The sequence below is a fragment of the Rhincodon typus genome, chromosome 11 (genome assembly GCF_021869965.1).
Source record: "Rhincodon typus isolate 14 chromosome 11, sRhiTyp1.1, whole genome shotgun sequence".
NCBI lineage: Eukaryota > Metazoa > Chordata > Chondrichthyes > Orectolobiformes > Rhincodontidae > Rhincodon > Rhincodon typus.
This window is the reverse complement of record NC_063342.1, coordinates 17,863,670-17,877,101: the sequence shown is the minus strand read 5'-3', so window position 1 is coordinate 17,877,101 and position 13,432 is coordinate 17,863,670. Positions and strand designations below refer to the sequence as shown.

The 13,432-nt window shown below is 43.0% G+C and overlaps 1 protein-coding gene across 1 annotated transcript in view; it reads right to left on the bottom strand.

Moving 5' to 3' along the window:
• hlcs (holocarboxylase synthetase (biotin-(proprionyl-CoA-carboxylase (ATP-hydrolysing)) ligase)) overlaps positions 1-13,432 on the bottom strand; it is a 141,014-nt gene that overhangs the window by 113,312 nt on the left and 14,270 nt on the right. Inside the window, exons 2-3 of the mRNA XM_048603041.1 lie at positions 12,267-12,416; positions 7,870-8,032 (exon numbers count right to left, since the gene is read on the bottom strand). Of these exons, the coding sequence (XP_048458998.1) occupies positions 7,870-8,032; positions 12,267-12,416 (313 nt within the window). The remainder of the gene's footprint in view (positions 1-7,869; positions 8,033-12,266; positions 12,417-13,432) is intronic.

Here is a 13,432-nt window from a genome sequence, read left to right as displayed (position 1 = left end):
AACACAGCAGGTCAGGCAGCATCAGAGGAGCAGGAAAGTTGTCGTTTCGGGTCAGGACCATTCTTCTGAAATGGGGAGGGGGAACAGAGCTCAGAAATAAATAGAGGAGGGGTGGGGCTGGGGAAGGTATGTGGGATGGTGATAGGTGAATGCGGGCAGGGAGTGGTGGGGATTGGTCAGTGAGGTGGAAGGGCGGATAAGTGGGAGAGAAGATGGACAGGTTGTGTCAGGTCAAGGAGGCGGGGATGAGAGGGAGGGTTGGTCATGCAATGAGGCCGGGTAGTGGGGAGATTTTGAAACTGGTGAAATCCATGTTTAGGCCATTGGGCTGCAGGCTCCCGAGGCGGAATATGAGGTGCTGCTCCTCCAGTTTGCGGGTAGTGTCATTGCAACACTGGAGGAGGCCCAGGATGGACATGGATTTCTCCCCACTCCCGGCCTCATCCGATGTCCAACCATCCCTCTCATCCCCGCCTCCTTGACCTGACACAATCTATCCATCTTCTCTCCCACCTATCCACCCCTCCCACCTAAGTGACCAATCCCCACCACTCCCTACCTGCCTTCACCTATCACCATTCCACCTAACTTCCCCAGCCCCACCCCTCCTCTCTCCATTTATTTATGAGCTCCCTAGCCCCTCCCCATTTCAGAAGAAGGGTCCCAAGCCAAAATGTCAACTTTCCTGCTCCTCTGATGCTGCCCGACCTGCTGTGTTCCTCCAGCTCCACACTGTGTTATCTCTGACTCCAGCATCTGCAGTTCTTGCTATCTCTGAGTCAATCATATTAAGGATGGGAATATTTGATTATTCTCCTCTTTCCATTAGTTCCTTAGTTGTGCACAACTATTCATGACGAGATATAGTGCAACCAGCATCACCATATTGGCAGAGATAACAAGGTGTAGAGCTGGATGAACACAGCAGGCCAAGCAGCATCAGAGGAACAGGAAGGCTGACGTTTTGGGCCTACATCCTTCTTCCTATGAGAGGGTTGCAGTGGGAGAGAGATCCACTGAGGTTTTTCCGGAGGGAGGAGGGTAACTTCTTCAGGGTAGGCATCCTTAGAAGAGGCTTCGCAGTGGGGTTAAAATTGTTTCAGAGATAGTAGGAACTGCAGATGCTGGAGAATCTGAGATAACAAGGTGTAGAGCTGGATGAATACAGGAGGCCAAGCAGCATCAGAGGAGCAGGAAGGCTGACGTTTCGGGCCCAGTCTAGGCACAAGTCAGGAGTGTGATGGAATACTCCCCACTTGCCCGAATGAATGCAGTCCCAACAACACCTAAGAATCTTGACATCATCCAGGACAAAGCAGATTACTTGATTGGAACTACATCCACAGGCATCCACTCCCTCCATCACTGACGCTCAGTAGCAGCAGCGTGTACTATCTACAAGATGCACTGCAGAAATTCACCAAAGATCCTCAGACAACACCTTCCAAACCCACAAACACTTCCATCTAGAAGGATAAGGGCAGCAGATATATGAGAACACCAGCACTTCAACTTCCCCTCCAAGCCACCCACCATCCTGACTTGGAAATATATCGCCATTCCTTTACTGTCGCTGGGTCAAAATCTTGGAATTTCCTCCCTAATAGCATTGTGGGTTAACCCATAGCAGGTGGGCTGCAGCAGTTCAAGAAGGCAGCTCACCACCACTTTCTCAAGGGCAACTAGGGATGGGTAATAAACACTGGCCAGCCAGCAACATCCACATTCCACAAATGAACTAAATTAACATTGCTCCTCCACAAACAGTAGCAGTATTGCATGCTATCTACACGATGCACTCCAGAAATTCACAAAGGATCATGAGACAATGCCTTCCAAACTCATGACCACTACCATCTGGAAGGACAACAGCAGAGGATACAGGGGAACACCACCACTTTCAAGCTCCACTCCAAACCGCTCACTATACTGACTTGGAAATATATCGCCATTCCTTCACTGTCACTTGGTTAAAATCCTGGAAAATCCTCCCTAATGCTGTTGTGGATCTACCTACAGCAAATGGACTGCAGCAATTCTCAAGTGTAACTCAGGTTGGACAATAAATGCTGGGCCAGCCAGTAAAGCCAACACCCCATGAATGAACAAAACAAAACTGGATACAGTACCTGTTGAAAGTGAAGTGCATGCTCACAATTATATAGATAGTGCCTCCCAACAAACACTCATTATTAATGCTCACAAAACAAAACAATTAGACTTACTGAATGAAGAAAGGTGCTACAACATTTGAAGTCATATCCCAGGATTATTCACTATCGGGAAAGCATTGGAATAAAACCTGGTAAAATGGTCTGAAATAACTCCCCAGAGGCCAGTATCCCGTCACCAAGTCATCCTTTATTCATACATGGAAAGTCCTTGACTCTGATCCAGCTCCCTCAGGGACAGCTCTCAAAGTGTCAGGATGTCTGATAATCCTGTTCTTATCTGTCAACTAGCGCTCATTCCCGATCAGGGAATTCTTATTCTATGAGGTCCATCTGGCTGACATCTTTACAATCACTAACTTCCACACTCCCACCCCCACCCAGAGTCCAAGGACATAGGTTGGCTCTTTTTTTGTAGCTCCTCCTGGAGCATTTTAGCACTGGGTCAGGTTCCTCCAACTCTGCCTCGAATACTGGCAGTGTGTAACACATATAGCTCACCACTTGCACCCCAGAGCATCTTGGAAGAAATTCATTCTATTCTTCCAGCGGCAAAGAGCGTCGAAGTGATGACATCCGCCATGTCCATCTCAGATTCCGAGGTCTCTTCAACAGTTGAGAGGCAGGAATAACATGCAGGTTCCACCGGCATTTCCAAATGTTCCAAGGAGCCGGGCATGTTTTGCTCCTGTCCTGTTTGTGCGTTTGCAGCTTTCACATGGTTCACTTGCTTGTTCAGGACCATCATACTTACCCAAACTTTATACGTCACTGGACCTGACCTTGTGTCGACCAGGCCTCTTACCCATGCAGGCTGCCATTCCCTGGTTCCTACACCAATCTTTGCCCATTGAAGTAAACTGTCTCTTTCGCTTAGCAGATTCTTGGTGTCCACACTGGCATTCTTGATGCCATTTCATCCCTCCCCACCTCAGGTCCAGGAAAATCAGATTTAACCTGGTGTGGAATTGTCTGCCATTAGCAACACTGCTGGAGCTATTCCTGTAGTTGCATAAGGGGTGGTTCTATGATCATACAGGAATACGGACAGTTTGGTATCAAGTGAAGGTGTAGGCTAGTTTTTTTTAAAGCCTGGTTTCAAAGTTTGGACTGCTGTTTCTGCCAAACTATTGAATGATGGAGAGTATGGAGCTGACCTTACGTTGAATGCCATTCGACTTTAGGAAATACTCAAATTCCCTGCAGGTAGATGATAGCCTGTTATCTGTGACCAACACTTTTGGAAGTCGTGTATTGCAAAAGATGCACACGGTTTTTCTATCGTCGTACCCACATTTGACGAATATACTCTACACACGTCCAGTGGGCATCCACAATGACAAAGAACGTTCAGCCCATGAAAGGACCTGCATAGTCGATGTGTGAGTGAGTTCTGGGTGTACCCGGCCATTCCCATGAATGCGGGGAACTGTCGATGGTAATTTTTGTACTTGTTGACACTCAGGGCACTGCTCCATCAATAGGGTTATGTCTGCATCCAATCCTGGCCACCAGACATAACTTCACGGCAACATCTTCATTTTGGACATCCTGCACCATCCTGGTGGAGTTCAGCCAGAATCTGGCAGCAACTTTTGCTCAGGACAATCATTCTTATGCCGTCCTTCACTGTGATCCGGTCTCTCTGGGTCCAAAAAGGTTTCAATTCCAGTTGTGACAGTTTCCCCCATCTCCACCAGTTGTTTCAGTTTTGCCAGGACTGGATCTTTCTGCATCCAAAGTCTGATACTGTCAGCTGTGACTGAAAGGGTATTCAGAAAATTTAAAACCATTACAGACCCTTTCAGTGGCTGTAACACCAGTCAGCAAGAGGCAGCTCAATGCATCTGCTACTTAGCCTCCCAGGCTTAGTATTTAGTACTTAGTATTAGAGTACACCACTGAATTTGGCTTGAAGCTATGAGCTGAACAGACTTGTCCTCTTTAAGTAGACCTAGCATGGGTTTGTGGTCCATTACAAATTTACACCCATAAAAGGTATTGATGGAACTGCCTGATTCCAAATATGACCATCAAACCTTCTTTCTCTATCTAGGCATATTGACGCTCTACATTAACAGAAGTCCTGAATGCATACGCTATTGGGCATTCCTCTCCACTAGGCCATCTATGAACTAATATTGTCCCAATGCCGTACGGGGAGGCATTGCATGTCAATATTAGATCTTGTGTGGAATTACAGTGTGTCAACACCTGAGAGGATGACAGCTGTTTCTTCAGCTCCCTGAAAGCTACGGCTTGGCTATGCGACCATAGCGACCAAAAGAGGTTGACCCCTCTTTTAAGAGTTGATGGAAAGGTGCCAGGTTGGAGGCCAGGTTACATATGAACTTTCCATAAAAATTCACCAGTGCAAAGGAAGTCCTAAGCTCTGGTGCAGTCATGGGAGCCAGGACACCTTTGATTGCGCTTACTTTACCTTACAATTGGTGCAACCTACTCTTGTCAACTCTGTAGCCCAAGTAGGTCACTTGGGGTTCTGAGAACACACACTTTTCCCTTCTAAGGCATATCCCCGCCTTGGAGAATCATCTAAAGACTATGTTCAAACTCTCTAAGTGCTCCTTTTTGGTCTTCCGTTATTAGCATGTCATCTAGATAAATGGCGACCTGGGGTAGCCTTCATGAAAGTTCTCCATCATCTGCTGAAAAATTGCACAGGCTGACAACTACCAGTATCCTATACTGGTACAAATCCTTATGCGCATTAATTGTGGCATACTTCTGGGAATCCTCATCTAACTGCAATTACCGTGACTCATGTCCAACTTCACGAAGGACAGACTCCTGTTAGCTTTGCTTTAAGTCCTCTATGCAAGGGTTTGGATATTTATGCAGCTGCGAAAAGCGATCTACCGTTTGTTTAAAATCCCCACAAACTGACCCATTGGGCTTCACAATCCGTATGACGGGTGGTGCCCATTCCACAAACTGGGCTGGTTTGATGATTCCCTTGCTGTCCAGCCTTCTGATTTCTGCTTTTTTTTTGCCTGTAAGGCAAATTGCACTGGGCAGGATCTTGCAGAATCATGGAATTGCTTCCTGGTCAACATGCAAAGTGGCCTTGGCTCCTTTGATAGCATCCAGACCTTCCTGAAAAACTTCTGGGTATTTAGTTAGATCTTCACTCAGGCAGCCATTTTCTAATCAAAAAATGTTGAGCCAATTTAGCTGAATCTTTCTCAACCAATTTTGTCCTATCAAGCTTGGGCCCGAGCCTTTTACTACAATCAATGGTAAATGAACCAGCCCCTTCTCATTAGAGAAGGGAACCAAAGTCGTGCCTTTAATCTGAAAACGTTCCCTAGTATAGATTTTCAGTCTAGCCGACGTCTTGCGTGAACTTAAGGGTTGGAGTCCAGAGAGAAATTTTGCTGAAGACTAGTTCTGTGATTACTGAAACGCCACACCAATATCAATCTCCAACAGAACCAGGTGAAAATTTAATTGGTCGTTTATTTTTGATTGGTTCTGATTTGGATGTTCCTAAGCAATTTAACTGTTCCAAACTAGATGTAGGTGGACTTTCCACGGTGTGAACTCTCTTGGATACCGGTCTGAGAGTTCGCTTGCTCAAATTAGGTCTTGTGGGACTCTTCTGCGGTCTCAAGTCTGCATGTTGGCAATAACTATAATGGCTTACTATCCAGATCCTGAAGAAAATTGTAGCCATTTGGCAGAGGCTTGGCTTTGTTTTGTGGTTTTGCTGTGGGAAAACTTCTGTTCAAGATATGTCCTGAGTGAGATTTTGCAACTTCTTTCACTCAAGTCATGTTACCCAGCTCAGCAAGACTGGCAAGGGTGTCCACTTCCAACAGAATACCCTGCAGCTCAGATGGTCCACTTGCCAAATTTTCCAATGATGAAGCCAGTTGTAGTACTTGTTTGAAGTCTAGTTGGACTTCAGCTAGTAGGCACTTGTGCTTGGCTACATCATTAATCCCACATTCTAAATGGCCCTACAGCACCTCTAAAGGGGTTAAATCAAAGTCACATGCCTCTGCCAGTCATCTTAACCTAGTCAAAAATCCCAGTATGGATTCCCTTGATTCTTGAAGAGACAGTAAAAACTATACCATTTCAGAATTAGAGGAGTCTTGCGGTCATAATATGTGTTTTCTAAACCCTTCAACTCATGAATGGTTTTAGTATCTTGTGCCTCAGGGAAAGTTAGGCTCCTATAAGCGAAAAGCTGCAGGTCCATAAGCTGTCAGGAGAACTATTCGTTGCTTTTCACCTGCCCCAACATCATTTGCCCAGAAAAAAAATAATGTATTCTTCCCATTCTTTCCACATGGGCCCAGTCGACAGCAGGGTCAAATGAGTCAAGCTTCCCAAATAATGGCATGATGCAAGCAATTCTCACCCCAACTCAAAGACAACTGTTGCAAGCTAGTTTCTTCAGGACATATCCCACACTCACTGATAATGAAATAACTCCTGAGAGGCTGGTATCCCATCGCCAAGTCACTGTTTATTTACACATAGAGAGTCCTTGACAGTGATCAAGCTTCCTCAGAGCCAGAGTGAGAGGATGTCTGACAATCCTGTTTTAATGTGTCAGCCAGGACTCTTCGATTGGACCAGATTAACAGCCCCAATCAGGGAACTCATATCCTATGAGGTCCACCCAGCTGATCTCTTTACAATCGTTACATGGTCCTTAAACTTTTATTAATGTCATCTCATTCTTAACAGAGGCTCAGTTCCTCCTAAGTGTCTGAATGTAAAAACAACTTTGTAAATTACCAAAAAACAATTACTTACTGTAAATATGTATTAAATAAAACAAATAACTTAAACTCTCACAGACTTGATTTAAAATGTGGACAGAAGATAGAAACAAGAATTTAGGGAAAAAAATTATTGCAGATGCTGGAATCTGTACTGAAAACAGCGGGTCAGACAGCATCCTTGGCGCGACAGCAAGCTAACGTTTCAAGTCTAGATGACTTCATCAGAGCTGAAGTGAAGTGTGGAGTGGAAATCATTTATGCTATAGCTGGGGGGAGGGACATGTGGGGCTAGTGGATGTAGGGTGCTGGTAGGGAAAAGATGTTGATAGTTCAAATTAAGTGATCAGAATGTGAGAATGGTCTCTCCTGCCAGACTAGAAAGAACAGTAACTGGGATGTTGAAGTCCATATTAGGTCGCCTTTAAATTCTGAACCGTTTCTTCCTTTTCTTTTAGCTTGTTATCATGTCCTCCCCTCCCCCCATCCCAGTCACTGTCCTTTCAAGTCTGGCAGGAGACACTCCATTGTTCTGCCATTCTCACATTCTGATCACTTAAACTGAACTATCAACATCTTTTCTCCACCAGCACCCTACACCTATTACCCCACAACCCCCCTCACAAACTATAGCATAAATGCTCTCTCCTCCATACTTCATTTCAGCTCTGATGAAGAGTCATCTCTCCCCAGAGATATGAATTTCTTTGGTTGCCACATATAACCACAATATAAAAGTGTTAATGTCAAATTCAAGAAAAGAAACATGCTTGCAAACTTATGAGAAACACTAAACATTGGAAGTCTTTTCAAAGCTGTTTACAATGTCTCTACAAATGGTCACCAATTAAACTCTTACCCAAGAGCTTTAAATAAATGCAGTTAATGCAACTAAAATTCTGAAACCTGAAGCTAACTCAAATAAATGCAAAAAAGGCACTCACAAACGATTTTTTGAGGTACCATGCCATTATCCATCTGTAGTCTGTTCTCCATGAAGGCAACACCAAGCCTGCTAAAATCATCCACATTTGCTTCAGCAATTAGTTTGTATGGGTTCCCAAGCAAATATGCCAATGGTACACATAAGTCAGAATACCTTAAAATCTACAGGAAAAGAAATACAATTGTCTGGTAAAAAAAATACAACTTTAAATAATTTCAAAATTCTGCCAAAACTAACATGGTCACTTTACTTCCACTGAAAATACTGCAGCAGAAATATCTGGCCAAATCTTAATTATATTTAGTGCGGTCAATGCAATTTCAGTTTGATGCAGAAGTGTCATAACATGCCTGATTAAACAGTGGCTGGTTTGGACAAATTTGTGTTTTATCTAGCTGAGTTGGAGTAAAGACTGTAAGAGCGAACTGAGTTGGAGACAAGTATCCGAGCAGATGTCTCCCATTTCTGAAAACAAAATTCTTTACATCATTTCACTGTGAAACCTGTGTTTTGAAAGACTGACTGGAAAAACATCTCAAGGTTGTATTTCCTGACCAAACAGTGTCTGAAACATTTCAGAGACAACAGTGTATGATTTCTACATATGCTCAGAGAAACAGGCTCCAGAACATCCTACATTTTATCCTTATTAAGAATAAACCTGAGTTTTTCTTTTGCATAAAGCCAATCTCTGAACGTAAATCATTTTTGCTCTCTTCATAATGTCTATGGTTTGTGAGCATATTTTTGGGTTACTTCTCTGTGTGTGTGCATGCGTGCGTGTGCGCATGTGTGCACGTGTGTGTGTAACTGTTGCTATTAGGAAGGCTAACGAAAATGTTAGCCCTTATTGAAACATGACTTAAACACTGGAGTAGTAAAGTCAGAGATAGTAAGAACTGCAGATGCTGAAGTCAGGGATAACGCAGTGTGGAGCTGGACGAGCACAGCAGGCCAGGCAGCATCAGAGGATGTTTAAAGTTGACGTTTCGGGTCAGGACCATTCTTCAGAAATGGGGAGGGGGAAGGAAGCTCAGAAATAAATAGAGAGAGGAGGGGTGGGGCCAGGTATGTAGGTGGGATGGTGATAGGTGAGTAGGTAGGAAGTGGTGGGGATTGGGCAGTGAGGTGGGAGGGGCGGATAGGTGGGAGAGAAGATTGACAGATTGTGTCAGGTCAAGGAGGCGGGGATGAGAGGGAGGGTTAGTCATGGGATGAGGCTGGGGGTGGGGGCCTGGTGGGGAGATTTTGAAACTGGTGAAATCCACGTTTAAGCCATTGGGCTGCAGGCTCCCGAGGTGGAATATGAGGTGCTACTCCTCCAGTTTGCGGGTGGTGTCATTGTGTCACTGGTGGAGGCCCAGGATAAACATGTCACCCAGGGAGTGGAAGGGGAGTTAAAATGGTTGGCAACCGGAAAGTGTTGTCATTAGAACACAGATGCTCTACAAAATGCTCTCTTCCTTCAAATGTATATGAGCTTGATAAACCACTTCTGGAGTACTCTATGAGGCATCTTAGGAAACGCACTGTTGCCATAGAGTGTAACATAGGTTTACTAAACTTGTTCCTGGGATGGCAAGGCTGTTCCTTGAAGAGAAATTAGGCAAACTTGGGCTTGTATTCTCTAGCATTTCAAAGAATGAGAGATGAAACTTACAAGGTACTTAAAGGGATAGACAGTAGATGCACGTTAAATGTTTCCTCTAGTTCAGAAGTCCAGAACCAGGATGCATAATTTTAAAATGACAGGGATGCCATTTAGGTCTGAAATGAGGAGAAACGTTTTACTCAGAAGGCTGTGAACCTTTGGAGTTCTGTACCAAAGAGGCCCATTGAAGCTCAATTTTTAAGTATGTTTAAAGGTTAAAACTTATAGATTATCAGCACTATACAGGGTTATGGGGATGGGGTGGGTAAAAGGCACTGAAGGGTTCAATCAGCTATAATCATACTGAATGGAGGGGCAGGCTCAATGGGCTAAATAGCCTATTCCTGCTCCTACTTCAAAGTAGTGAATCTTTATTCGGTAAGTTTTATTTTGATATTAAACTCATATTTGTGTACTGATCTTCATCCAACATAGCACATGATGTTAAATAAACCCATCAACAAACTTCAGCTTAGTACTAAAAAAGCACACAGCTTTTGCTTCAAAGCCAAGTTTTCTGTCAGCTTCAAATCACTGGTACAAGTCAAAGTTTCTCAGTGAGGCACATGACTGTTTTAGTGTGAAGTATGGCCATACTGTATACTTTTATATATCCCATCCTTCTGTTTGATTTCAGATTTCCTGTAAAAATTTTCAATTGACCATTTCATTGAATCAGTGACAAAGAGAAGTTCACAGCAATATTTTTAAAGCCACACTCAAGAATAGTTGGGCATAACTAGAGTTCTTCAGATCATTCAACACAAATTTTGTCAAATTCATTAACCTTTTAAATTTAATGACCTTTCCAGTCATATTGTTTCCAACCTTGGTCCAAACTTCGTCTGCCTACTCCTCTTGACAATTTATACTTCTTGGCTTCACATGTCTATATGTTTTCTTTCATGAAGAAATAAAGAGGCAGCGGACAGTTGGTTGGGAAGAAGGTGCTCCAGAAAACAGCAGAAAGTGCAATCAGCTGAGTGCTGCAGCCCAGACAGTAGGTTTTGGCAACACAGTTGGCTTCCCAAGATGTACGGCAATGATTGTGTAGCGTTTACCTAGTCTGAGAAAGCCACATCATACTACAGCTGAGTTCATCAATAGAAAAGGATTTCAAACCATTATTATGCAAGTCCTCTGTGATCATAGATGTCACATCTTAGATGTCTTCACCAAGTACCCTGGAAACTGTCATGATGCCTACCTATATAACCTATGCCCTTGAGAACTCTCATGTTCATGATGCATTGAGTAGCAAGATGCCTCGCAAGGTCTGGAGTCTCACATGGGCCTAATAAGGACAGTTGGTATCTTCCCTAAGAGACATCAGTGAACCCGTTGGGTTTTTCCGATAATAAAGCATGCTCCCAGTCATAATTAAACCCTTAATTCCAGATTTTTATTGAATCTGTCTACCATGGCAGGATCCGAACCCAGGGCACCAGAACATTACTTGGGTCTCTCTGGATTAATAATCTAGCAATAATACCACAAGGCCATTGTCTCCCCTATCTGTAACATCAGCCAGAAAGACAAGGCACCACCCCATACTTCAACTCTTCATGACTTTTCTCAGGTTACTTGTGCATTGCCCAATTGATCTTTAAGGGAGTGGTGTTTCAGGTACGGGCTAGATCTGTTCCAATGCAAAGGGGATTAAAGGTCCGGGAACAAAATCCTCGGTTCCTTGGATGATGAGGAAGATAAAGATGATGAAACAAAAAAAAGGGTGTACAGTGCAGTTCAGGTGAATTCCAGAACCAGGCTGAGTAAAACAAGTTTAGAAGGAAAGTGTAAAAGAAAAATAAAACAGCGGAAGAGAATATGAGAATAAAATGTCAGTTAACACAAAATGGAACCCAAAAATTTTCAAATGGCCTGTAAACATTAAATAGTAGGGTGGCAGATGAGGGACAAGGATGGTGGTATGTGTTTACAACATGGAGCCAAGATTAAAATATATGGAGTACTTTGTATTGATGTTTGTTAAGGATGATATGCTGACAAAATATCAGCAGAAGCACAGTTGACAGAGAAAACGGGCAGAGTAAAAATCTAAAGGCAAGATGTGGAGGGAAGGCTTGTTATAATGCAGACAGCTATGTCACCTGGGCTTGTAACCTATGTTACTAAGGGAAGTTGAGGTGAAGATAGTGCACAGGCTTGCAATATTCTCTAGAAATGGGGAATTGCCAGAACATTAGAAACTGGTAAATATGAAACTATTGCTCGAGAAGAGATGCAAGGATATTCATAGGGCAGTCAGTTTAACATAGGCTGTGGATGAGATTTTAGAAACAATAATCATAGTTGTTTCAACATCTGCTGAAGATACCAAAAACAGATATGACAGTGAAGATGATACTAACCAACTGCAACATGACAACAATCAGGAAGCCAATAGGCAAACAAAAGCAGATGAAATTTAATACAGAATTGCGAGGTGATGGGAGACAGTTCTTCATAAAAGCATAACTTAAGACTGCTTTATTGCTTAAAAGGCAAGTAAGCATTGTAGTTTATTCAGTAAGTAGCTCAGACAGCTGTTGCTATAAACTAATACAGCATAATTTCAAAATAATCAGACTTTATCTTGATAATACCACAGCATAGCAGCAACTAAAATATCAAACTATAATTTAAAGATATCCAGCTAAGGAATGCCTAACAGGTTGTAGATTTTGCAAATTAAAATAATCTTTATAAATAAAAATTGTTTTGTATAAGATCAAGTCACTTACTTTTTCAGAAGAAACAGAGAATGTATCAAAACTAGCATTTCCGAAGATAGCTTCTATCAGAAAAGTTATTTGTTGTGTCCGCTGCTTGCGTTCAGTGCTAGCTATCACAGGTTCAGGGTGCAGTGACCATTTACTCAAGTCATCACAAAGCTGAAATATTGGTAAAAAAAAAATGCAAAGTAAATATATTGTAGATCACAAGGTCACAGCTAGTGGCGCAAGTTGGTAAGTGAATCTAACCAACTGATGCAGGTTGACATGCTAATGTAAAAAAATTTTAAGAAAAAGGTGGTAAGGAAAAAGCCAGGGAACTATAGACCAGTGAACCTTACATCAGTGGTGGGTAAGTTGTTGAAGAGGATTCTGAGAATCAGGATTTACGTGCATTTGGAAAGTCAGGGTCTGATTAGGGACAGTCAAATCATTCAACAAGGTTCCACATGGTAGACTGGTTAGCAAGGTTAGATCATGAGGGATAAAGGGGAGCTAGCCAACTGGATACAAAATTGGCTTCAAGGTAGGAGATGGAGGATGATGGCCAGAGGGTTGTTTCTCAGACTGCAGGCCTGTGACTAATGGTGTGCTGCAAGGATCAGTGCTGGGTCCTCTGCTTTCTGTCATTTATATGAAACGATTTTGATGTGAATATAGGAAGCATGGTTAGTAAGTTTGCAGGTGACACCAAAATAGCTGGTGTAGTGGACAGTGAAGAAGATATTCTCAGGGTACCACAGGACCTTGATCAGATCAGCTAATAAGCTTTAGGGAGGCTGAATTTGCTGGGGCTTTTTACCCTGGAGCATCAGAGGCTGAGGGGTGACCTTATAAAGGTTTATAAAATCATAAAAGGCATGGATAGGGTGAATAGCTAAGGTCTTTTTCCCAGGGTAGGGGAGTCCAAAACTAGAGGGTATAGGTTTAAGGTGAGAGGGGAAAGATTTAAAAACGACCTAAGGGACAATTTTTTTTTAATGCAGAGGGTGGTGTGTGTATAGAACGAGCTGACAGAGGAAGTGTTGAAGGCTGGCACAATTACAACATTTTAAAGGCATCTGGATGGATATTTGGATATGAAGGGGTTAGACAGATATAGGCCAAATGCTGGCAAATGGCACTACAGCAGTTTAGGATAACAAGGTGTAGAGCTGGATGAACACAGCAGGCCA